Below are 26,641 nucleotides of genomic sequence, written 5' to 3'. Positions count from 1 at the left end.
ACTACCATCACCTTGATATGCCTTGTCCCACTGGCAGAACAGAGTGACAGAGAACTAACCAGAGAAAGTGGCACATTGGTATACAGTTGGGAGGGAGTGCCTTGGGATCCTTACCATTGACTCCCAGATGTCATGGGAAGGGAAACTTTCTGCTGATTATTATGTACAGCATTTCCTGCCCCTTTAAGTTGATGAATCGGTACTCTTCCATGTTGAACACCAATTTGAAGAAACACTGAAGGTGGCAAGAGCACAGAATGTACTCTGGTTGGGAAAAGTGACTTGATAGTAAGCTACAACGCAGGACTATTTATATGCCAAACAGTAAGTGATAAACAGAACTAAGCGATCCCACAACCAATTGATTAGATTTAACCTCTGCAGTCCTGCCAGATCCAGTTGTGAATAATGGTGAAGATTAAACGATTACATGGGGGAGACGACATCCCTTAAGAATGGGGGAGCCAACATTTCAATGCAAAAGACAAAGTTGAAACATTTGCAACCATCTTCAGCGAGAAATGCCAGGTGGATGGTCCATTTAAGCCTCCTTTTGGAGGTTCTCACCTTGCCTACAGCAAGTTTGATTCACTCCAAGTTGGATTTGTCCTGTTTGAACATTTGTGCTCCAGAACTCATGCATCCCTGGCAGAACTGTTCCCATACAGCTACAACACTGGCATTTACCTGGCAATGTGGAAAACTGTCCACGTATGTCCCTTATACAAACAGCAGGACAAATCCAACTCTGGCAATTACAGCTCCATTGGTTTACACTCTTATCAAGCAAAGTGGCAGAAGGTGTCATTAACAGTGCTTTCAACTGCACTTACTCAGCAATAATCTTCTCATTGACACTTAGTTTGGGTTCTTTCAGGGCCCCTTAACTTCTGACCCCATTGCAGCCTTGGACAAATATGGACAAGAGTGTAATGAGAGTGAACACGCTTGACAATGACATGGCGTTTGATAGTGTGGCATCAATGAACCCAAGCAGAGTTGTATTTAGTGCAAATCTGGGGGAAAACTCTTTACTAGTTAGAGTCATACCTAGCACAAAGAGAGATGGCTCTGGTTAGAATCCCTACACTGCAGAAGACAAGAAAGCATGGATTCACATCTCCTTGGCATTCAGTGGCATTATCATCACTGAATATCACACTATCGACATCCTAAGGGTGACCATTGACCAGAAACTGAACTGAATAACTACTGTGGGTATAATAGCAGGACAGAGATTTGGAGTTCTTTGGCAAGACTCCTCAAAGTCTGTCCACAATCTGCAAAGCACAAGTCAGGAGCGTGATGGAGCCCCCTCCACTTGCCCGGAAAAGTACAGCCCCAACAACATGCAAGAAGCTCAACACCATCCAAAACAAAGGAGTCCACTTGATTGGCACCCAACTCCCCACCAATGACATACATTGGAAGGAACCTGTACCATCTATGAGATGTATTCATGGCAATTCACTGACATTCCTTCAACAGCACCTTCCAAACCTGAAAACTCTACCACCATCTAGAAGGACAAGGGCACCTGATGCATGGGAACACCCGCTACTCTATCACGGTTCCTTAACTGTCTCTGAATATAAATCCTGGAACACCCTTCCTAAAAATATTAAAGGGAAGCTCAGCACCACCACCTTGAGGGATGGGTAATAATTGCTAGCTCAGCCAATGATCCACATCCCATGAAAGAATAGATAAAAGAAATTTCAAAATTAGGCATTGTAGTTTTGTCCTTTTTGGATTTTGTACTTGCAAAGTGAATTGTCAAAAAAGCATTAGCATAGGGACGGAATGTATTGGTCCCTTTTTGGCCTGTCACAGACTGAGGCAGGAAGAACTTATTTCTCTTTGTTCCTTTCTCTGCAGGGCCATCTTCCATTTGCCGTTGTTGGCAGCACTGAAGAAATAAAGATTGGCAATAAAATGGCGAAAGCTCGGCAGTATCCCTGGGGAATTGTACAGGGTATGAATGAGTAGGAAGATGCATCTTTTAAAAATAAAATCTGGCTTCCTTGTGTTTCATGTGCTCCGTGATAGGAAGAGCAATTGCAAAATTGCCAAATATATTTCTTTGCGATAATTGATAGAGAGCACTTTAACTTAATCATACTTTCGAATTGTGTTAACCGATCAGTCATCATGCGCAGCAATGAACAAATGTCATTGATGCATTGTGCTTTTAGAACTGATTTTTGGCTGCAGCCTATTGGAACACTGCTGTACAGTCTCAGTTGGATCAGCTACCACATATTGCTGCTGAATGCAAGTGTTGATTTGGGCATCTAATCACACCAGGGAAAGCAGTCACCAGGCTGTGGTTCAGGCACCCCAAGAGCATATTGTTGCATTTCACAGGAAAATTATTCTGGGGGGAAAAAAAAAACTCCTGGAACCAAAGAGCTTTTTTCCCGTTCTAGTAAAGCTTTTATACCTGAAGATGTTAAATTTTTGATTTGTTTGTGTTTGAGCTTTTTGTATGATGTAAAATAGTATTTAAAGCCTATCCATTCTTCTTGGTTAACTTTGCTGGCTGGACTGCTGGTCAGTGATGCAGAGTGACACCAACAGCAAGGGTTCAATTCCCATACCAGCTGAAATTATTCATAAAAGCCCACCTTCTCAACCTGGGTCTCGACTGAGGTATAGTGAAACTGCCATCAATCGGCTCTCCGCTTTGAGGGAGAGTGCACCATATGGTCATCTGGGACTATGGCAACTTTACCCCTTTATTCTTCTTTACATGCATTGAACTTGTGATATTCAGTGAGATGATCTGAAAAGAATATAGTGCACCCTGTACACAGATATACTTACATTTAACACAAATTTCATATAAGCAGTACCTCTCAAAGGCCTGTGAAATCATATAGAATTCAGTATTTGCCTTTACCTTACGGGGTTCATACCAAATTGGATTCTAGCACTGAGCTAATGTTTTTGGATCTGGATGACCCTTCATCAGAACTCTGACGAAGGGCCAGCCAGACTCAAAACATAGCAGCTCTTTTCTCTCTCCAGAGATGCTGTCAGACCTGCTGAGATTTTCCAGCATTTTTTTGTTTGTTTCAGATTTCAGCATCCACAGTAATTTGCTTCTATTTATTATAGTACTGAACTGAGAAACAGTTCACTAAATTATAGTGCTGAGATGCTTTGTGCTGAGTAATAAGTCTACAGAGTAGGAGGTGAATAACATCCAAATGATCAACTTTAGATTCTGGTGAGTTAAACACAGTACCAGTGAAACAATCCTGACCATCTTCCAGTATCAGAAACAAGACTGAAAAATGTGCATGGACGGTAGCAAATAATTGCTGAATTCTTTTCAGCATAAAATGCAACAGTGAAACATATGGATTTAAAAAAAAATTCCTTGTAAAACAACATAGGGAGAGAGCTGGTTTGTTTGGGCCTAATTATGAAATTCTTTTAATTACACTTGATTACTTTGTAGAATGTATTACTTGTATATGTCAGTAGCTGCAGTACCTTGTGTAATTTGAGACTGGGCGTCATCAGTTGCACATACACAATCTTTAAACAAATGTGCAGTTTTAAAAAATGCTGCAATTCCCCCCCCACTCACCAGCTCCTTTCCCCAGAAACCAGGATAGCAACCAGTACAATGTACAAATATAATCTAAAAGGTATCTTGCAGTCTGATTTGTGGAAACATTAAGGAACTTGAAATTATATGCTTTAAACTTTGTTTCAAAGAATACATTTGCTGACAAAAAATGACGACTTCTCCCCTCATATTTCTTATTTCCTCATTTCAAAAAATAAATCGCTTTATAGTGGAAAATGAAAACCATTGCGACTTTGTGAAGCTCCGCGAAATGCTGATTCGTGTAAATATGGAGGATTTGAGGGAGCAGACACATGCCCGTCATTATGAACTGTACAGACGCTGCAAACTGGAGGAAATGGGATTTAAAGACACAGACCCAGACAGCAAGCCATTCAGGTACAGAGCTAGTTTTAAAATTTGAGGTACGGAGCTAGTTTTAAAGTACTACAGTGAGGGTGATGTCATATAGAAATGTAGCAAAGCGTTGATAGGGTTCCTTTTTAAAATATACATTATATAATGCCGATTCATCAAAATCCAGAGGGAAGTAGAAAAGATGTTTTTTAATGTTTTGATTCTGTCCCTGGGTTTATTATGGTGAATATTAAAAATGTGTTTCTGAATGTGAATAACTTTTGGGTCTATCTGGTTATATACGGGTGCATTATTGAGCTTTATAAATAAGATATGGGTGGCATGGTGGCACAGTGGTTAGCATTGCTGCCTTACAGTGCGAGGGACATAGGTTCGGTTCTGGCATTGGGTGACTATCTTTGTGGAGTTTGCACATTTTCCCCGTGTCTGCGTGGGTTTCCTCCAGGTGCTCCGGTTTCCTCCCACACTCCAAAGGCGTGCAGGTTAGGTAGATTGGTCATGCTAAATTGCCCCTTAATGTCAGGGGGATTAGTATAGTAAATATATGGAGATAGGGCCTGGATTGGATTGTTGTTGGTGCAGGCTTGATGGGCCGAATGACCCCTTTTTGCACTCGAGGGATTCTATAAAAGCCTCAAGCTGATCATATATAGATCAGAAAGGACCTTTCAGATAGGGACATTATGGTGACTTCAGAATCCCTCTGCGAGAGAGGGGACAATTGATCCCTGATTCCTATTTGGTCATACTGTTCCAATTACTTGTGGGTGTGAATATTGGACAAATACAGGATTGCATTCAACAGTGGTGCCCCCTGCAGTCAAATAACTTAACAAAACTTAGATTCTGGAACTGTGAAATATTTTCAGACTATCAGTGCCTTTAATACTCAATCCCAGCTTACAGCTTTGTTCTGAAGAGGCGGATAAAAGATAGAAAATATCTTTCAAGTGTGTATTTTAATCCACTGGGATCAATTTCATGTCTGGATGGAACCCAGTTCTGACAAAGGGTGACTCAGATTCAAAATGTTGGTTCTATTCTCTCTCTACAGATGCTGTCAGACCTGCTGAGATTTTCCAGCACTCTATTTTGTTCAGATTCCAGCATCCACAGTATTTTGCTTTTCTCTTGTAAATGGGTCAGACGTCCGGAAGTTGAGGCCCCACTGTATCTTGAAATTATCTCCATTCAACTGAGTATGATCCAGAACCAGCACTTTTGTGCTGCAGATATTTGCAATGTGCTTGAATTGGTACTGAAAAGATCAAATGCACATTGCAAATATCTGCAGCACAGAAGTGCTGGTTCTGGATCATACTCAGTTAAATGGAGATAATTTCAAGATACAGTGGGGCCTCGACTTCCGGATGTCTGACCCGTTTTCAGTAGCAATTCAAGTACGATACTTAAATGTATTTTTAAAATCGTGGTGTTTAACATTCAGTGACAAAGGATCTTTTTATATTTATGATGGATCAAAGCTATATCTTAATTAAATAGTACGGGACAAAGCCAAGCAAAAATTTTGTAGTTTTCCTGAAAAAACGTTTGTGCACATTTAGAGTATGTTTACATAGGTTGAAAATAATATCAGTTGCGTTTCTATATGTCTCTTTTCTACCTTAGCCTACAGGAGACCTATGAGGCAAAGAGAAATGAATTCTTGACTGAGCTTCAGAAAAAGGAGGAAGAAATGAGACAGATGTTCGTCACGAGGGTGAAAGAGAAGGAGGCTGAGCTGAAAGAAGCTGAGAAAGAGGTAGAACTTGTACTTGGGGAGGTGGATGGAGGGGGCAAAATATTGTCCTGGAAGGGAATAATTCTACAGGAGCACTGTTCTTGGATCATTTTAGAGGGGTTTGTCGCTGGGCAGAGGTATGTTGTGCTGGGGACAGCGATTGGCTTAAAAGTGGGCCAGAAAGGTTGACTGGTCAGACAGTCTGAAGAATCCAAACGCAACCATTTATCCATCAGTGGCGCAAAGAAGAAAAGTAGAAAGAAATCTCACAACACCAGGTTAAAGTCCAACAAGTTTATTTGATAGTAAACCCACAAGCTTTCGGGGTTTGCCCTTTCATCAGGGGAATAGGGGAAAGGCTGCTAGTGAGCTGGAGCTTTGAAAAACTTGAAACACAACATTTTTAAAAAAATTTAATGTGAGTGGAATCCCAGAGTCTGTAGCTGGACTCAATGGGCTTTTTTGTCATGAACGCTTAGACAGCAGTTGTATTGGATGACATTTAACATTGAAAACTCCTATCCCATTATAGACAAAATATTCTTTGTTAAAATTGATATTTCCAAGGACCCCCCAAAACCTACCTTGTCGTCCAGCCCCAGGGCTTTGGCTTTGGCATATTGAAGTATTTTCCTTCTGTCGGCTGCCGGAACTAGAGAGCTGCTGGCCAGTCATTTTGCCGGCAGCTCTCTAAGGTGAGACTTTCTTGCCAGTGAGGGGCAGAGATCCCACCTGCAGCAACTTGACGCTCATTCGAGCATGAAATGGTGGTGGGTCAATCGGAGTTGGCAAAATCCCACTACCCACAATATTCAGACTCAAGTTGTGACCTATTCTGCATTTTTGCAATGTATTGCCAAAGTCTGTAGAAGCTTAATATCTGGCTCCACAATAAGGAACTGATTAACCAAGCTGCAAATCAGTGACCTGAATGATTTATTAATACACTTCTAATATCAATTTTAAGTACAAATATGATTAAATGGATTATTAACTTCTTTATTCATGGCGAGGAAGCAATTATTGCCTAACCCTAATTTCCCTTGAGGAAACAATGATTGTTAGCCACAACAAATGGCTGTGGTAGAAGAATCAATCCAGACTAGTCCTTTAGATTCAACTTCCTCAATCCTACTAACCTACCAGAAGATCTCCACCCAAAGTGTTCCAGCTGTTTCTATTTATAGGACAATCAGTGTTGCATGTTTAACCCCAATTCCCTTAAGATAATTTCCATACACTGTGATTAATAGTACACTGACGATGGTGAGCTGCTTTGAACCAATGCACACCGTGTGATGCAGGTACATTCACGATGCAGTTAGGGAGCGAGTTCCAGGATTTTGATCCAAGAATGAAAGAACAATAATATATTTCAAATTCAAGATGGTGTATGACTTGGAGGGGACATGCAGGTGGTGGTCTTGCCATACAGCTGCTGCCTTTGTCCTTCTAGGTGGCAAATGGTACAGGTTTAGAAGATATTAATAAAAAAGCCTTGGTGAGTTTCTGCAGTGTATCTTGTAGACGGTACACACTTCTGCTACTATACATCGATTGTGGAGGGAATGAATGATGAAGGTGGTGGATGAGGTGGCGAATCAAGTGGGCTGCTTTTATCCTGGATGGTATCGAGCTTCTTGTGTAATGCAGGAGTTGCACTGCTCCAGGCAAGTGGAGAGTATTCTATCACACTCCTGACTTGTGTCTTGTAGATGGTGGACAGGCTTCACCTTATTTCTCAGCGTCAGATCTGCTCTTCTAGCCACAGTATTTATGGTCCACTGAAGTTTCTAGTCAGTCACGACTTGGTGCAAAGGACAGCAAAGTACATGATTTGTGCTATTTCCCCAAGTTTAATTGGGGTAATGAGGTTACTGCAAAGTTAATTCTTCTGTGAGGTATCCAATATCTCCTGTTGGAAATTGCATGTGAAGACTAGATGTTCTTCAAATGTGATGCCTCTTTCACCAACGTCCTAATACCACTTGCTGCCTGGCCTTGCACAGAAAGGGGTTGGAGTTTAAAAATAGGGAGTTTCTGTTGCAATTGTACAGCGTTTTGGTCCCCCTTACCTAAAAATGATATAGTAACGTTGGAGGCAGTTCAAAGGAGATCTACCACACTAATTCTTGGGAAGAGAGGGTTGTCCTATCAAGAGAGACTGAATAGTCTGGGCCTGTGTTCCTTGGAGTTTAGAAGAGTGAGAAATGACCTTATTCAAAAATATAAGATCCTGAGAGGGCTTGATAGGGTAGATGGTGAGATGTTTTCACTAGTGGGAGAATCACAAACCAGGGGACATAACTACAAGGTAAAGGGCTGGTCATTTAAAACTGAGGTATGTAGTAATTTCTTCTCACAGAGGGTGGTGAATCTCTGGAATTCTCTGTTTCAAAGGGTGGTGGGGGCTGGATCATTAGAAATACTTGAAGTGGAGGCGGGTAAGTATTTGATAGATGGAGGAATAGGAGGTTAAAGGGGAAAAGGCACCAAAAAGGAGTTGAGGCCAGCATGGATCAGCCATGATCGTGTTGAATGGCAGGGCAGGCTTGAAGAGCCTGATGGCCTACTCTTCTATTTCTTGTGTTGTATTCTTGTGTTTGCTTGGATGAACTGATGCCTAAGAGATCATGCTTTAACATGACATGCCTCTTTCAGGAGTGAAAAAGAGAAACCCTTTTTTTAAAAAGCAAATGTGTAGTATAGCGAGGCCTTTTGTCTTGGAATGTGTATAAATCTGGCAAGGTTACATTTATTAACCGTTCAATGTTACCCTGAGCTCAAAGGGAGGGGATTAAAAAACAACCACACCGTGAGGGACTGGAGTTGTGGATATGTAGTGGTGGGAGATTTCCTTTTACAATCCTTCTCGTGAAAATTTGTTTATCCTGCTCCATTTTCTTTCTAGTGGTAGCCCACAATTTGCAAAGAGAAAACTTCTGAACCATTCCCCCTCCACCCCATTTGGCCATTTACACCCTTTATTCTCTCTTTGGACAGCTGTTAGTAGCCTTTTTCCTTGGTTTCTGTGGCTACGACTCATATTTCTTTCATTTCCTCCCCTGCAGTATAAATATCTCCCACTTTCTATGCCTTTTAGTTTTGGCAAAGGATCATCTAGACTTGAAACTTCCAGTTGCTGCCAGACCTGCTGAGATTTTCCAGCATTTTCTGTTTCGGTTTCAGATTCCAGCATCCGTAGTAATTTGCTTTTATTAATTTGCATATGATATTGACTTTAGTTTCACAACTTGCCATGGTGAGATTTGAATTCACGATGTCTGGATCACTTGTCTATACAGTACACTACATGCTTATGATTATCCATCAAGCTAGTTTCCTTGTCACAACTATTCATTTCACTTCGATGTACATATGAGGCAGGCCTGTGTCTGAAGTGCATGGTATGTTATGTGTTCGCAGCTTCATGAGAAGTTTGATCACCTGAAGAAGACTCACCAAGATGAGAAGAAGAAACTTGAAGATAAGAAGAAGGACCTGGAGGATGAAATGAATGCATTCAACAAGAGGAAAGCAGCAACTCAGCTGCTTCAATCACAGGCTCAACAAGCTTCCCAAACAACCAAGAAGGACAAGGATAAGAAGAAGTACGTCAGTGTTCAATGTATTTAAAATGCTGCTTTACTTCTTTCATATATTTATATCTTTCTACAGAACTCTCCTGATCTGATTTCAATCTTCAAAAGGAAAGGGAGCAAAACAAAACCTCAAATGGCTAGAAATAGTAATATTTATTTATTAGATATGTGTTAAAATTGGCTACCAGGTAGGTCTCATAAATACACGGTTTAAGAAATGTTCTTGTGTTGGTTCGCTATGCCTTGTATGGTAAGAGGCAGGCCTGAATATTCTATGGATTGTTTCCACTTTATTCTTGTTTAACAGCTTCAATAGTCTGTTTTCTAAATGCTGAAATTAGAGCATCTTAATGCAACAAGAGTTAGAAAGTGAGCAAACTCATAGGAGAGATTGAACTTTGCATCTTAAAGTTTTGGTGTATGTTATTAACTGAGAATTAAGTTCGAGCAGTTTGTAAAATTTAGTATTGAATTCATCTGTATGACCCCATGTGAAAAATGTGAGAAATTTTAAAGTGTTTGTTGTGTAGTATTCCATGGTTTTTTTGGGTTAGTCCCTTGGTCTTTGTTCAGGGCTGATGGGCATTTTCAGAAGAGGATTGATAACTACCAGTTATCAAATTCTTTCTGCAATTTGGCAATAATAGGTTATGAGAAAATTACTTTTTTTGGGTCAAACATGAGGTGAAACTGATTAGGTGCAAAGAGTTGTGCAAGAGTTTGAGTTCCTACATCCTAGGGTAGATATTGATTTTTTGCGTGATAGTGTAGATCAGATGGTAGCAAGTCAGCAACTTGTCATGCATCATCTCCATTTTTTTTTTATTGATTTAATAGCTGAAATTGCAGGCACCCATTTTACACTATTGCACAAAGTGAAGACCTACCCAACTGTAGTAATAGGTACATTTTGGTGTTATGTAAATACAGAGATCACAGCTGGATTACTTGAAATCAGAAACCAGTTTAATAAATGGTGGTCACGGAGTGGAAAACCCTGCAGTCCCTGAGGTGTTTTTCTCCAAATGTATACCAAATATACTTGGTATATTTCTACAATTGTTTTCTGTTGAAGAACAAATTCACTCTGAGCTTGTTTTTTTTACAAACCTCTAAATAGAGCATCTGTTCACATGAATACAGTTGCTAGGTGAATGATCTTGGCTGCAGTTTTAACTGACCTGGACTAACCACCAGGTGTATGCTGTTGACAGCCAGGTAAAACTAGTCCCACATCTTTCCTCTGCTTGATGCTGCTCCAAAGTGGTGTGGCTAACATTTCAAATTCAAATGGGGAATCGGAATGCTACTAGAATTAAATTGTGAACTTATTTTGTGCACAAACCTGTGCCATGCAATTGGCCAAGTTTCCACAATGTTATTACATTCTTCATTAGAAACTTACAAAAAGCTGCTAGATGGCTTACTGAATGCAGTTCTTAAGCTTGGCATTGCGCCTTACAGAGCCAAGAAGATTTGTCATTCAATCCTTTAATGTTCTTATCCGCTTAAGAGGTTAGCGGGTCTCAGCCAGGAAACTACTGACAGGCTTTGTAGATGTCAAGTGAGGACTAATCTGACTTGCCATTCCATTATTGACTGGCCTGTTCATGCATGAGGCCAAGGCTCTCACATCAGAAGTAACCACTTGAATGGGGTAAGTTTTATTTTTATTTGTTCATGGGATGTGGACATCACTGGCAAGGCCAGCATTTATTGGCCATCCATAGTTGCCCTTCAGAAGGTGGTTATGAGCCGCCTCCTTGAACCCATTACAGCTCTTGTGGGGTAGGTACACACATTGTGCTGTCAGGAAAGGAATTTCAGATTTTTTGACCTAACAACAAAGGAAGGCACGGACATTGAACAAATATTGTGTGTCTTTCTTAACAGTAGAAGACACAAGTTGCATACCTGAGATAGCGTTACCATGGGGCTGATAAGAGTAAGGATATTGAGGTAATTAATATTGGCATTGAAAAAGAATTGGAGAAACTCGAGACTAAAACCTGACTGATCCCTGGGACCTGATGGCCTACACCCTTGGGTTCTAAAATAGATACCTGTAGAGATGAATGTGCTAATCATGAATTTCCATTTTTGTTAAATTTCGAAATGGTCCCATAAGATTAGAAGTTAGCAATTGTTCCACCACTTTCAAGAAAGGAGAGAAAGAGAAACCTGACATCAGATGCTGAGAAAATGCTAGAATCCATTATTGAAGGAGTTTTAACAATGCACTTAGAAAAATATAGTATGATCAGAACATGTCAGCATGTTTGCATAAAAGGGAAATTCTGTTTCACAAATTATTTGATAAACGGTAGGGTAGATAAAGGCAAACCAGTAGATGTAGTACACCTGGGTCTCCCAAAAGGCATTTGCTTAGTGCCACAGGAAAGGTTAATAGACAAGGTAAGCGCACATGGAGTCAGGGCGTGCTATATTAGTATGGATAGAGAATTAGTGATGGGGAAAAAAAACAGAGTGGGCATAAATGAAGCATTTTGAATTTGGCGGTCTGTACCTAGTGGAATGAAGCAGTGATTAGTGTGGGGGACCTCAGCTATTTATAATCTATTAATAATAGATGAAGAGAAAGCGAGTTGGAGAGAGTAATGTATATAATATAAAGTTAGGTGTAGAAGTAAGCTGTTGGGGGGGGATGGGGAGGGGGGAGGAAGGACACAGGCTGCAAAGGGATAGACACTGCTCAATTGAGTAGGCAATAAAATTGCAGATCAAATATAATGTGTTAAGTGTGAAGTTATTCACTTTGCAGATAAAAACAATGTTTTCTTTCCAAAGTAATGTGCTCAGGGAGTGCAGGAAGTTAGCATGCAGGTCTAGCAAAGAAGGCAAATGGCACATCCTTAATTACAAAGGAATCCGGAGTACAGGAATAAAGATGTTGTGGTACAGTTGTGCAGGGCTTTGGTGAAACCACATCTAGAATAATGGGGGCGATTCTCTGGTCCCGTGTGCCCAGGTGCAAATCACATTATGACCAGAGATTCTTGTGAGATGGGCCATTACATGATTTGTGTATTTTCACATATTCACCAACCCACCATTGCAACATGAAGTCAGCAGTCTATAGGATTGTTTGGAGATTGGGGCATCCTTGGGAACCAGCTATGCCGGCATCTTTAGGTCCTGCACATCGCTTTCTTGGCAGGAATCACCCTGAACTCCAAAAAATGTCTACGTGTGGGTCGATTGTGATTTGGATCATGTCAACCCACCCAGCAGAAATCACACCAATTTTCCTGCCAGGGACAACTCTTTTGGGAAAATTGCGCCCAATGGACGCAGTTTTGATATCCATATTTAAGGAAAGATGTACTCGCATCAGCAGTGGTACAGTAACAGTTCACTAGATTGGCCCTGGAATGAGGGATTTGACCTATGATTAAGCTGAGTAAATTGGGCCCATATTCTTTGGAGTTTATAAGATTGAGAGGCAATTTCATTGAAACACTCAAGATTCTGAAGGATCTTGAAAGGGTTGACACCAAGGTAGTGTTTCCACTGCTCAAGGAATCTAAAACGTGGGAGCAGAGTCTCTGGGTACGGGGGCTGATTATTTAGAACTGAGATGAAGAGAAAATACTTCACTCCAAGGGTTGTGAATCTTTGGAATTCTTTACCCCAAAGATTGTGGATGCTCCATTGTTGACTACTTTTAAGACTGGGATGGATAGATTTTTAGTGTCTCAGGGAATCGAAGGATTTGGGGAATGGCTGGAAAAGTGGACTTGAAATCCAAGATCAGAAATGAATGGTGAAATCGGCTCAAAGGCCTGCCTGGTCTATTCTTGCATTTTTGTGCAGTCATAAACAAAACAAAATGTATTTCTCATCAGAAATATTACTATATTAGTAACAGTGTAAATGTATTACTGAATATAGATTCTTTCAGTAACTTCAACCATTGGTGGTATGTTTGATGTATGTTTTGTAAAGACAGATTTTCACCTTATCGGCCATAATTATTAAATTGAAGAAGGCAGTGTTTCTTGCTTACTTGCTGATATCTTATTAATGTCAAATTATTTTTGAAGTTCAGTTACGACTACAATCAAGCATGTGGCCTACAAACTCCTAAAGTGTTTACTTCATAGGGCTGGAAAAATCAGGAGAAAGTTTTGAATTATTTCCGTGTTTCCTGCATATGGCTTATGAATGTTGATAATCAATGACAATACTTCATAAATTTTGTAATTTGTGTACTTTCCAATCGCAGGAATAGGCATCTAATAGATTTGGCAATTTAATGTATTCCTTTCATATGGAGTTTACAGTAGGGAAAAGTCTGAGGAAAGATCCCATTTCCTATCACTAGTATAGTTTGGGCAATGTCAGATGAAGAGTTGTGGGGTGCAGCTATCTACAGGTGATTCTCCAGCTACCTACTTTTTACAGGTGCTTCGACTTACCACAATATTGTTCCATGGTGTGTGGACAGCACTTTGTGTCGCTTTTGCATGTCTATACCATTAACATAACTTTCAATCACTAACGCTATCATTGTATTGCTTACACTGCACATTGATTAAGCAAACTTATTAAGTATGATCTGTTGCACGGTTCCATATGTGTTTGTTTTCTAACAAGTGCATTTGAGCTGTTTTATAATGCCTGTATGGAGCTTCTAGCATTTATAAGTTAACGTTATGCCATGTCAGGGATAGAATCAGTGTTTCACCACTGGTTAGAATCTACAGGATTGTAAACTAATACAAGATGAATAACTTAGGAACATGTGTAAATATAGAGAGAAAAACATTAGTCCAACTGGCTAGCCCAGAGTTGAAAGCAGAATGCATTGTTCACTGTCCGATTGTTCAGTTATTTTTGCTATCGGTCCTACTTCTTAAAAGCACTCATAGTCTCAATCTAAATGATCTTACTGTATCTTTTTTCAATGTTATGATATTCTTCCTACACTAAGGCAACCAGAACTGCGCGCATTGCTCCAGGTTGACCACGGTCATATATAGACTCGTTGTCACATCGTGTGATTTGTGTTCTGTTTCATGCATTATACAACCCAAGATCCTATTTACTGCTGCTGCACGCTTCAGTGATCTGTTGACAATACTCCCAAATCTTGTTCCTGCGCTACATCTTGTAGACTACTGCCAATTAGTTTATTCTCTGATCTGCTGCTATAGTAATCACTTTGCTGTGCTCAATATTGAATTTCATTTGTTATTTCTCAGCCCAATGATTTAGATCCCTTTTGTTCCTGATCAGATGGCTCTTGGTTGTTTGACTGCTGGTTAGAATCTGCAGGACCATAAACTAATATAGTTGTTTAATTGTCCACCACCATTCACAGGTGGATGTGGCAGGAGGCAGAGCTTAGATCTGACCCATTAGTTGTAGGATCGATTAGCTCTGGCTGTCATTTGCTACTTATCTTCACTCCTCCAGACAAAATGAGTAATTCGCAGGCAATTCAAAGTCCCTAATGTTAAAATATTTCCAAAGGATTGGGATTAAATTGTAAGCTATCCATTCCAATTTCTTTTTTTTTGACATTGATACTTATTCCTAAGATGTTTCTTATTACCATGACTGACATCTCTTGAGAGAGATTCCGAAAGCATCTCTGGGTTTTGAGGCTGGAAATGCAGTTTTCTGACTAAATCTCATATCAATCCATGATTTGATCTGGGACAGAAGTGGAAGCGCTATAGCTGACCTTGACATCCCCTGCCTGGAGAGGGGTATATGTGCCATTCTTGATTGCTGAATGTAAACATTACAGTGCAGTACAGGCCCTTCGGCCCTCAAAGTTGCGTCGACCTGTCTAAACCAATTTAAAGCCCATCTAACCTACACTATTCCAATATCGTCCATATGTTTATACAATGACCATTTAAATGCCCTTAATGTTGGTGAATCCACTACTGTTGCAGGCTGGGCATTCCACGCCCTTACTACTCTGAATAAAGAACCTACCTCTGACATCTGTCCTATATCTATCACCCCTCAGTTTAAAGCTGTGTCCCTCTCATGCTAGCCATCTCCATCTGAGGAAAAAGGCTCTCACTGTCCACCCTATCTAATCCTCTGATAAGCTTATGTGCCCGTTTTAGGTCACCTCTTAACCTTCATCTCTCTAACAAAAACAGCCTCAAATCCCTCAGCCTTTCCTCGTAAGACCTTCCCACCATACCAGGCAATATCCTGGTAAATCTCCTCTGCACCCTTTCCAATGCTTCCACGTCCTTTCTATAATGCGGCGACTAGAACTGTACGCAATACTCCAAGTGTGGCTGCACTGGAGTTTTGTACAGCTGCAACATGACCTCATGGCTCCAAAACTCAATCCCTCTACTAATAAAAGCTAACACACTGTACGCCTTCTTGACAACCCTATCAACTTGGGTGCCAACTTTCAAGGATCTATGTACATGGATACTGAGATCTCTCTGCTCAATCACACTATCAAGTAACTTACTACACCTGCATCATTTATAAAAATGACAAACAGCAGTGGCCCCAAATCAGATCCTTGTGGTACACTACTAGTAACTGAACTCCAGGATGAACATTTCCCATCAACCACCACCTTCTGTCTTCTTACAGTTAGCCAATTTCTGATCCAAACTGCTAAATCACCCTCAATCCCATGCCCCTCCATATCTTCTGTAATAGCTTACCATGGGGAACCTTATCAAACGCTTTACTGAAATCTATGTACACCACATCAACTGCTTTACCCTCATCCACTACTTTGGTCACCTTCTCAAAGAACTCAAAGTAGGTGAGGCACGACCTACACTTCACAAAACCGTGCTGACTATCCCTAATCAAATTATTCCTTTCCAGATAAATCCTCTTATAATCCTTTCCAAAACTTTGCCCACAACAGAAGTAAGGCTCATGGTCTATAACTACCAGGGTTGTCTCTACTCCCCTCTTGAACAAGGGGACAACATTTGCCATCCTCCAGTCTTCTGGCACTATTTCTGTGGACAATGATGACCTAAAGATCAAAGCCAAAGGCTCTGTAATCTCCTCCCTAGCTTCCCAGAGAATCCTAGGATAAATCCCATCCGGCCCAGGGGGACTTACCTATTTTCATACTTTCCAGAATTGCTAACATCTCCTTATGAACCTCAATCCTATCTTGTCTAATAGCTTGTATCTCAGTATTCTCCTCAACAACATTGTCTTTTTCCTGTGTGAATACTGAAGAAAAATATTCATTTGGCGCCTGTCCTATCTTTTTGGACTCCATGCACAACTTCCCACTACTATCCTTGACTGGCCCTAATCTTACCCTAGTCATTCTTTTATTCCTGATATACCTATAGAATACTTGAGGGTTTTCCTTGATCCTACCAGCCAAAAACTTCTCATGTCTTCCCCTGGCTCTTCTTTGCTCTCTCTTTGGGTCTTCCCTGGCTAACTGCTGAATCCTATTTGAAAGTACGTGTTCGGACGTCTGTCCACAACATAACCTAGCTTGGCTGTGAAGACCAATCAAGTTATTAACTTACATACTCTGTGCTTTTTGTGTTGATGGGATTGTACCCATGTGAGGCGGTGAAACCCGCGTTACCAGCTACTGTGTTTAAAAAAAAATTCTCCAATAATCAAGAATTGATCTCTAATTATTAAATGTTGTGCATTGAACTCATGCATTTCTGAGCACACACCACACACGCATCAGTTGTGAAGACGAACAATACGCTTTATAGTCAGAGAATACTGAGGTTCTGTTGACTTCCTCCTTTACAATCTGAGGGACTGAAAACACAAGGCTGAAATCAGTATTGGGACATGTGGACTGGGAACTTCTGCCACTGAGTCAGCCAAAGTAGTCTTGCTCAATGGGCACCATCTCACGTGCTCAACAGAAAAAAGGGAATGTGGGTGGATCAGAATATGATTGCAAATCTATCACCATCCATAGTCAAGGCGAGGGGAGAATATAACTCTAGTGGCCTGTCTAAAAGAGGGCTGAAAAAGGGTTTTCAAAACATTTCCAACATCTTCAAGTTTGCAGGACATGCTGTCTTGCTGATCTGGATGCTATGTGTGGTAGAATAAAGAAAATTACAGCACAGGAACAGGCCCTGCGGCCCTCCGAGCCCGCACCGACTATGCTACCCAACTTAACTAAAACCCCCTACCTTACTGGGACTATATCCCTCTATTCCTATCCTTTTCATGTATTTGTCAAGATCCCTCTTAAAAGTCACTACCGTATCCGCTTCCACTACCTCCCCCCAGGCAGTGAGTTCCAGGCACCCACCACTCTCTGTATATAAAAAAAAATCTGCCTCGTAGATCTCCTTTAAACCTTGCCCCTCACACCTTAAACCTGTGCCCCCTAGTAATTGTCTCTTCCACCCTGGGAGAAAGCTTCGGACTATCCACTCTATCCATGCCTGTCATAATCTAGTAGTCTCCTATCAGGTCGCCCCTTAACGTCCGTCGTTCCCGTGAGAACAAACCAAGTTTCTCTAACCCCTCTTCGTAGCTAATGCCCTCCATACCAGGCAACATCCTGGTAAATCTTTTCTGTACCCTCTCAAAAGCCTCCATATCCTTCTGGTAGAGTGGTGACCAGAATTGAACACTATATTCCAAACACGGCCTAACTAAGGTTCTATAAAGCTGCAACGTGACTTGCCAATTTTTAAACTCAATGCCCTGGCCATTGAAGGCAAGCATACCTTCTCAATTACCTTCTCCACCTGCATTGCCACTTACAGTGACCTGTGTACCTGTACACCCAGATCCCTTTGCTTAGCAATACTCTTAAGGGTTCTGCTATTTACTGTGTATTTCCTATCTGTATTAGAACATCCAAAATGCAGTACCTCACATTTATCCAGATTAAAGTCCATCTGCCATCTGTCCACCCAAGTCTCCAACTGATCTATATCCTGCTGTATCCACTGATAGTCCTCATCACTATCCGCAATCCACCAACCTTTTGTGTTGTCTGCAAACTTACTAATCAAACTAGTTACGTTTTCCTTCAGATATTATATTACAAACAGCAAAGGTCCCAACATTGATCCCTGAGGAACGCCACTTGTCACAGCCCTCCATTCAGAAACGCACCGTTCTACTGCTACCCTTTGTCTTCTTTGACCGAGCCACTTGTGTATCCACTTTGCCAGCTCACCTCTGATTCCATGCGACTTTACCTTCTGCATCAGTCTGCCATGAGTAGCTTTGTCAAAAGCCTTACTGAAGTCCATGTAGACAACATCCACTGCCCTACCCTCATCAATCATCTTCGTCACTTCCTCAAAAAACTTGATCAAATTAGCGTGACACGACCTCCCCTTCACAAAACCATGTTGTCCCTCACTAATACGTCCACTTATTTCCAAGTGGGAATAAAGCCTGTCTCAAATAATTCTTTCCAATAATTTCCCTACCACTGATGTAAGGTTCACCAGCCAGTAATTACCTTGATTATTCTTGCTACCCTTCTTAAACAAAGGAACAACAGTGGCTATTCTCTAATCCTCTGGGACTTTCCTTGTAAGAAGTCTCACAACACCAGTTTAAAGTCCAACAGATTTATTTGGTGGCAAAAGTCACTGGCTTTCGGAGTGCCCGCTGCTCCTTTGTCAGGTGAGTGGGAGTGCTCCAAAAGCTAGTGGCATTTACTGCCAAATAAACCTGTTGGACTTTGACCTGTGTTGTCAGACTTCTTACTGTGTTTACCCCAGTCCAACGCCAGCAACTCCACATCATGACTTCCCCTGTAGCCAGTGAGGATACAAAGATTTCTCTCAAGGCCCCAGCAAACTTCTCCCTGGCACCTCTCAGTATTCTGAGGTATATCCCATCAGGCCCTGGGGACTTGTCTACCTTAATGTTTCTCAAAAACCCCAGTACTACCACCTTTTTGATCTCAACATGACTCAAACTATCTACACAACCTTTCCCAGACTCATCATCCATCAAGTCATCCTCTTTGGTGAATACTGCTGCAAAGTACTCATTTAATACCTTGCCCATTGGTTGAAGGTTCATCTGTAAAGTGGATCCTGGAAACTGAGAGCATGGTACATTTCCCAAGCTTTTCAAAACGCCCATTTCTAACTTTAGAACATATGTTCAGGAATAAGCCATTTAGCTCCTCGAGCCATTCAATTAAATTGTAGTTGAACTGTATTCTAGTGCATTTCCAACTTAAATGATGTGGACACACTAAAATGCATTTGGAAATTTTGGGCCAAAGTTTCCATTTTTTTTTGCTTCCTAAGTAACAATTACCTTTGCAACTTTGCTTTCCTCTTAAGGTATTGAGGGATTTTTATACTGAGTATTAAAAACTCTCAAGTTCAACAGTACAGCATGTATTATGACCAAACCTATCACTAGACAGGATTCCCTTGATAGCTAATGCAAGCTGTGTAACCGTTCAAATCTTAATTGGGCAACTCAGTAGAACAGTGATCCAACAACTAACTGTACACCACCACAAACGCAGAACTTGCTTTTCATAGTGTGTACTCTTTAGGGACAGGTGTTGCCAGGAACAGTGTGGGAATAGGTGCAACTTAAAGCATTAGGCTTTGATTAGGTTTGAGTTTCCACTGTTTGAGTTGTGGAACAGCGTTCTGCCACGTAAAAGATTAGGACAATGGCAGTGGAGAGACTGTGACTTATTCTCCAAGGAAGTGGTTTAAATGTGGAAAAACTTCATCACATAAAGGGATCACTTTTAAAATGTCATGGCCTGTGAAACACCAGCTTGAAACTACATGAACATAGTTGTACCTTAAGTTTCCAAACCTCAATGCTATTTTAATTGGCCTAAGAGATCACTTTGGGGAGGGTAGCATGAGTGGGGCAATATATTTGATGATTCCATTCTTCATTGAATTTAGGTTGGGTGTGTAATTTATCTCCCAACTGCCTGTGCTTTGTGGTCATTTTTTTTGAAACTCCTATGATTTGCTATAATGCATGAGTTACTTATTTGCAGTTGTAATTAAATGCAGCTTTTTATAAAAAAAAGTTTGTTTTTAATCATTGCTTTTGGAACTGTATTGGAATGTAACAAATGAATTTATTTATGAGGTATCATTTCTAATTGTGTGTTTTATTTTTTCCCCTTTTTTAATTGCAGTGCAAGCTTCACATAAGCAACCCTGGCAAGTTCAAGGATGTCACCCTATCCATCTGCTTAGCTGTAACGTGTCTGGCATCAGAATGTCCATCCATCTTAAAAAAAATTCAGAAAACATTAACAATTATCTTTCATATAGGAAAATCCTTTCAAGAGCATTCCATGAAATGGAGAAAGGGCACGACTTAAAATGAAAACAAACTGGTATCTGGGTGGGCAGTGAGAAGGGGTGTGTAGTTTTAGTGCTTTGGAAACAAGCTAACATAATAGGACAGGGAAGTGGTCAGCCTTGTGGGTGGGGAGAAGCGATGCACATCAGGATATCGTAGCTACCTCCCCGACCTCTCTTCCATTCAGGAGTGTTACAGGAACTAAATCTGAAAGATGATTTTTAGTTTACTGGTTACTATGTACTTTTTTGCTTTGCCTATTGCTGCCATAAGAAGCAGCCTATTTAGGAAACAAAAAAGTCTGTTCCTATTCATCTAAAATGAAACATATTTCCAAGTTCCTTGAAACATGTTTCAGTTATCATTAATAAGATATTTAAAGTTATATCTGTCTCTGCTGTTAAAGTGTGCTGATTCCATAGGTTAAAGTTGTTCCTTTTAACACTTTGATGCCATTGAAGGGTGATAGATTCTCCTGTGATGCCTTTCCAAGGGGAAGTTGGTGATTGTTCTTCTGTGGCTGCTCTGGATTAGTCTGTGCTCTCTCTCATCTTGGCAGTGCCTCTTCCTTATTTTAAACAAGGACTGATATTACTACAGCAGAGTTGCACAGCTTCAAACCTTTCTATGGCAGGCTTCAGTTTTGCTTACCAACCAAACATGGCTCGGGAAAGGGAGATGTTGACACCCACCTTGGCATGTGCACGAGCAGTCTTAACACCAATCTACATTTTAACCTTCAGCATTTGTATTTCAATCATCAGTGCAGTTAACTGTATGTCTGTTATTAGAACACTTGCACATTAAAACTTGTGAAAGTTCAACACTTTACAAATTGGATCTATCCTCTTGAATGATGTTTGTCATGTTTTAGTGCATAGGAATTATAAAAACAACTTTTTTAGACCGAAGATTTTTTACCGGGGGTGGGGGGCAGGTTGGCATTGTGAAAGATATTCAGTAATCTTGAAATTGTTTCACCTTGGGTTTGAATTTTCATCTGAGAATGTACTCACCTGAGTATATCTTAATTTCAATGTTGACAAGCTTTACAATGTTAATACGTCATTGAATATCAACTGTACTGCGTTTGGTTAACTCAGTAGCTCCGGTTCATATTCAATAATGACATCTTTCAGCTTATCTCAATTGGGTAGGACCACCTTCACTGCAGTTTCTAGCCAAATATTGCATGAGATTATATGGGGACATAGAGAGGAAGAATATCCAAGTCTGTTGCTCCTCTAAATGACTGCCTGGGACATCATTCTCAAGTTGTATTAACACACACCACCCTTTTCTGACCTTGCTGAATAAACTATAGCAATAACTCCTGTTTTAACAGGTAGGGAGGGGTGGTGTTGGGGAATGAAGGAGCAATGAGATTCAATATGTACCAATTTTTCTATTGCTGACTTATTGGTAAGCAAAATTTTAACATTAGTCCTTAATTTGTAATCTTGAGGATGTGTTAATCAAAACAAAATGCTTTTAACTGCACATCTTTCCTGGGCCATGTTTAGCTGACTACCCTAGCAGCAGTTTTATTTTGTTTTGTATGTTTTCTACCTTGTTTTCACAGTAATCCTTGGCTCTGCACGGAATAACTAATATCCCACAAATCTAGTTGGATTGTTCTTTCACCTATGCATGTAAGTATGGCAGTTGGAACTTTTGTATTCTTGGCGATGAATATATAGCCCAAAAGATTGGTTGCCTGTGCTCTGGCCTCTGAACTGACCAATTTTGATGAGCGAAGGGTTCAGAACACCAGCAGAAAAACATCTCAGCCAGTCTACTGTCTGATTTCACCACTATGAAGTGTTCTACCAGCTGCCACTTACACACTTGTCTCCTACTTTGTTTTCTGCTCTGCCAAATAAATTGCTCACCAAGATGTCACATTTATTTTTGCATTGACTGTGCTCCACTTTAATGCAGTAAACACTTGGGAATTTTGTAAAGTTCAGCTTGGTGTCTATGCATTTTTGTATGAATTGCAGCCTCGTAATCACCTTGTTGCTAAACATGTTTGTTGCTTTTTCTCCAAGATGCACCATTACATACATATGTGTGCCGTGACCAGTTATTTCTATATCGCTATATTGCTCTAAGATGTGAACAACATATACTATGTAACAAAATGTATTTATATGCCTTTTTATGCTTCTTATTTGTGATTTTATATCGGGATTTGGGTGGGAGGGAGGGGGCGAATTAGTGAATCCTTGAGTATGTTTCTAACAAATTTGTATAAGGCATGATTAGAATTATGTGCATTTAGCTAATTGTTTATTTGCTGTTAGGTTTTATAAGGTGGTCATGAAGTAATAACGGTTAATTTTTTGATAGTATTATAAAATACTTAGCTATTGGTTATATACACATCCCTTGAGTATTCTATAGCACATATAAATATAATGGTGCTAGCATGGTTATTCAAATGGCTGTTTTGTATAACCTGTCTGTGAGGTGTGTGATAAATGATTTTTGTAGCATCAAAATATTACACAAGATAACCACAAGTGCACATGACACTATTGTAATAACCTCCTAACGATAGGGAACCAGAATCTGAATATCCTGCGTCTTTAGTAAATACATCGTGCCCACATGTATTTTTTTTTATTGAAATGTTTAATTTTTTTTCAATGCAAGCTACCATCTGTCCTTTTACTGTTGTTGAGTCAATAAGTTGTTTATTGTACGCAGCTTACTGAGCAAACTTGCAAAAAGCATTATTGCCTTGTCAAATCTATTGTTTCTGCAAACTTGCATGTGCTCCTAATTGTTTTGAAACTAGAAGTTGGATATTTATGAAGTTCAACATATTCAGTGGTGTGCCATCATACAGTATCCTTTGTAGTTGGGGAAAGATGGTTTCTTCACAGTGTGGAAAAGTGTTAATGTGGAGACCCATTTGTGATTTTAAAAAATAGAATTTATTAGGAGAAATACAAATCTGTGTACTTGTCAGTTTTTTAAAAAAACAGCTTCCAGTGGCCCAGTAACTGAATTGCCTAGTGCATACTCGAGCCATGTAAATCTGAAGGCTGAGTTTGCTATCTCATTTGGGATAGCAATAGAGGTTATGCAACTTTCCTTCATCAGTCAGGAACGGAAATATCAGTCAGATATTCCTACTCGTGATCACTATCCAAGTGTGGTTGGCAGATGGAGACAGGGGTTGGGCTCTGCTCAGATGTCTGCTGCAGATGAATATTCTGCTGGTGCTATCTGAATTCACAATTATCAAATGATGGCTAGTATCTTTAAGAATCTTCAGTAGGAGGGCGAGTTGTCAATTATATTAATTTCCTAATCTTGTCTTTCCTTCAAGATATTGCACTGGTGCATAACACTCCCAGATCCATCTCAAGTACTCGTGTTTGTTCATTCGGTTCTGTTCCCCTTTTTTTTTCCCTCCTTTTACCTGCTACCTGTTTAACTGAAATTTTCTTTTAATTTTCCTCTGTAGCTTCTTTATCTAGTTGTTCTGCTGCCTGTTCCCTTCTCCACTGGATGAGATTCCTAAAGCTTTAGAAGAGCTACAATGTATTCACACACCACGCAGAAGAATTCTTTCTTGGGTCATCACTATTCCAGCTCCTTTCTGGTCACATTTCTTGTACTGTAGCATGTTGAATATGTCAGTATTTTATAGTTTTGGCATGGAGAAATATCCTAATAAAATCTACATGTGACAGGAACAGGATGAGACAGTGCAATATTTATAGCAGTTGACCTTTCCTGAGTTTGTGTTATATATTATTTGTATAATCATTCTTCATAACATCAGAGATTAGACTGTGTACTAAATGTTTTGTCACTAACAATTCTTCTTCTTGTCACAGCATTTCAACCTTTTTTATAGTCTTGCACTTTTTCTTCTCACTCTTCGCCAATGCATACATGCAGGTAAACCTAAACTAACAAACTTCTTAAAACAATTGATTACAAAGTCTGTTTTTAGTCAATCATAACTGACTTTCCTCTACAAAATTGAATTAGCATGGGAAAGACTGGTCGACCCTTGAATGCATCACAATGTTGACGCTTAATATTTTTATCACAAAGCTTTCAGAAAAGGGGATAATCAAGGAAGACTGAGGTTTTTATAATGTACCAAGTTACAATTTTATTATCTTTGTTATAAGTTTTAATGCGTATCCAATGAAAAGCTTGTTTTTAGGTTCTGTGAAAGGAAACATTTACAATATCTGGATTTTACTTTAGCCTACTTAATATCCCATTTATGAACTTGGCATTAATGGAGCAATTACGTTCTGATTTAACACAGTAAATAATAGACTATTTCTACGTTAATATATTTTAAAAAAGGAAATTTTAAAGTGAATTCAATACCAAGAGTTAAATTGACAAATAACTAGCATTTATCCTGACGAAGGAAGTCAATGCAAATATTACAAAAAAGTACAAGAATGCTGTAATGCTGAGGTGGTCTTGGATGAAAATTGACTTATTACAGTTATACCAGTTCTTCAGATGTACAATGATCTAGTAGAGTATGCTTTTCGGTAACCAGCTATATATTTTAACCATTGATTTGGAGACTGTGAAAAGTGAAGTTCTGTAAGAAAATAAACTGATTTTAAACCACTTCATTCTAATCATAATGTGATTAATGGACTTTAGGGCAGATGTTTTGCTTTTTTTGCCTCCCCCCATCTGTATTGAAAGTTTGATTAAAGAATTCAATTTCTGATTTATTTTTATTTCAACTTCAACTGGTTAAATTATTTGATAATCAATAATGAAATATTTTTTGGACTTTCTTAATTAGTCCCATAATCCCTGCCCCACCCCCAAGGCTAAATCATCAAAATATGGAGGGCCTGTCCTCTTTCTGGGGGGAGGGAATTCTCTATTTGGTATGAATCACTGTCACCAATGATGAGGAAATAGGCAGGGAAATTTTAATCTGTGTGTTGTACCACTGTCTTCTTGGCTGGCTGATCCTGATGAGCATACCGTGAGGTGAGGAATAATGGGAAGCCAGAGGATTGGGAAGCCTTTAAAAGCAAGCAGAGGACAATTAACAAAAGAATGGAGAAGATGAAACATGAGGGTAAGCTAGCTAGTAATATAAAAGAAGATTGCAAGAGGTTTTTTTTAGGCATATAAAAGGTAAGAGAGAACCAAGTATGGACATTGGATTGCTGGAAAATGAGGCAGAAGTAGTAATAATGGGGGACAAAGAAATGGCAGAGGAACTGAATAGGTACTTTGTATCAGTCTTCATGGAAAAGACACCAGTAAAATGCTAGAACTTTGAGAGTCAGGAGGCAGAGGTAAATGTAGTAGCCAACACCAAAGAGATGGTGCTAGGGAAGCTGAAAGGTCTGAAGGTGGATAAATCACCTGGACCAGACTATACTCCAGGGTTCAGAAGAAGATGGCTGAGGAGATTGTGGAGGCATTGGTGGTGGTCTTTCAGGAATCAATGGAGTTAGGGAAGATCCAAAAAGACTAGAAAGTCGCTAATGTAACACCGCTGTTTAAAAAAGGAGGGAGGCAGAAGCTGGGAAATTATAGGTCAGTTAGCTGGACCTAGGTTGTGGGTAAGATCGTGGAGTCCATTATTAAGGACGAAATTGTGAAGTACTTCAAAATGCATGGTAAAATAGAGCTGAGTGCAGCAGGTGGTCAGGAAGGCGAATGGGATGCTGGCCTTCATAGCGAGGGGGATTGAATATAAAAGTAGGGAGGTCTTGCTGCAGCTGTATAGGGCATTGGTGAGGCCGCAGCTGGAGTATTGTGTGCAGTTTTGGGCGCCGCACCTGCGCAAAGATATTTTGGCCTTGGAGGGAGTGCAGAGGAGGTTTACTAGGCTGATACCAGAGTTGAGGGGGTTGAGCTATGAGGAGAGGCTGAATAAACTGGGCTTGTACTCGTTAGAGTTTAGAAGAATGAGGGGAGATCTCATTGACACATATAAGATGATGAATGGGATGGATAGGATAGAGGTGGAGAGACTCTTCCCGCTCAAAAAAGACAGTAGGACTAGTGGGCACAGCCTCAAGATAA

The 26,641-nt window shown here is 40.1% G+C and overlaps 1 protein-coding gene across 3 annotated transcripts in view; it reads left to right on the top strand.

Annotated features, from left to right (window-relative positions):
* The window catches only part of LOC145343962 (septin-11), an 85,983-nt gene extending 60,770 nt beyond the window's left edge, over positions 1-25,213 (top strand). Inside the window, exons 6-11 of one of the 3 annotated variants that reach the window (XR_013886823.1) lie at positions 1,879-1,975; positions 3,811-3,979; positions 5,588-5,720; positions 9,126-9,310; positions 20,424-22,245; positions 24,072-25,213. Coding sequence is in view for 2 of the 3 variants with exons in the window: in XM_080190545.1 (XP_080046671.1) it covers positions 1,879-1,975; positions 3,811-3,979; positions 5,588-5,720; positions 9,126-9,310; positions 20,424-20,439 (600 nt within the window). In the remaining variant the exon portion in view is untranslated. Of the gene's footprint in view, positions 1-1,878; positions 1,976-3,810; positions 3,980-5,587; positions 5,721-9,125; positions 9,311-20,423; positions 22,787-24,071 lie in introns of those variants that run through there. The other 2 variants (XM_080190557.1, XM_080190545.1) reach the window with 2 other exon arrangements.
* The last annotated feature ends 1,428 nt before the right edge of the window (positions 25,214-26,641 follow it).

This window comes from Carcharhinus amblyrhynchos, chromosome 1, assembly GCF_965287045.1.
Source record: "Carcharhinus amblyrhynchos chromosome 1, sCarAmb.v2.hapA, whole genome shotgun sequence".
NCBI lineage: Eukaryota > Metazoa > Chordata > Chondrichthyes > Carcharhiniformes > Carcharhinidae > Carcharhinus > Carcharhinus amblyrhynchos.
The sequence above is the reverse complement of the archived record's forward strand: the minus strand, read 5'-3'. Positions and strand labels throughout refer to the sequence as shown.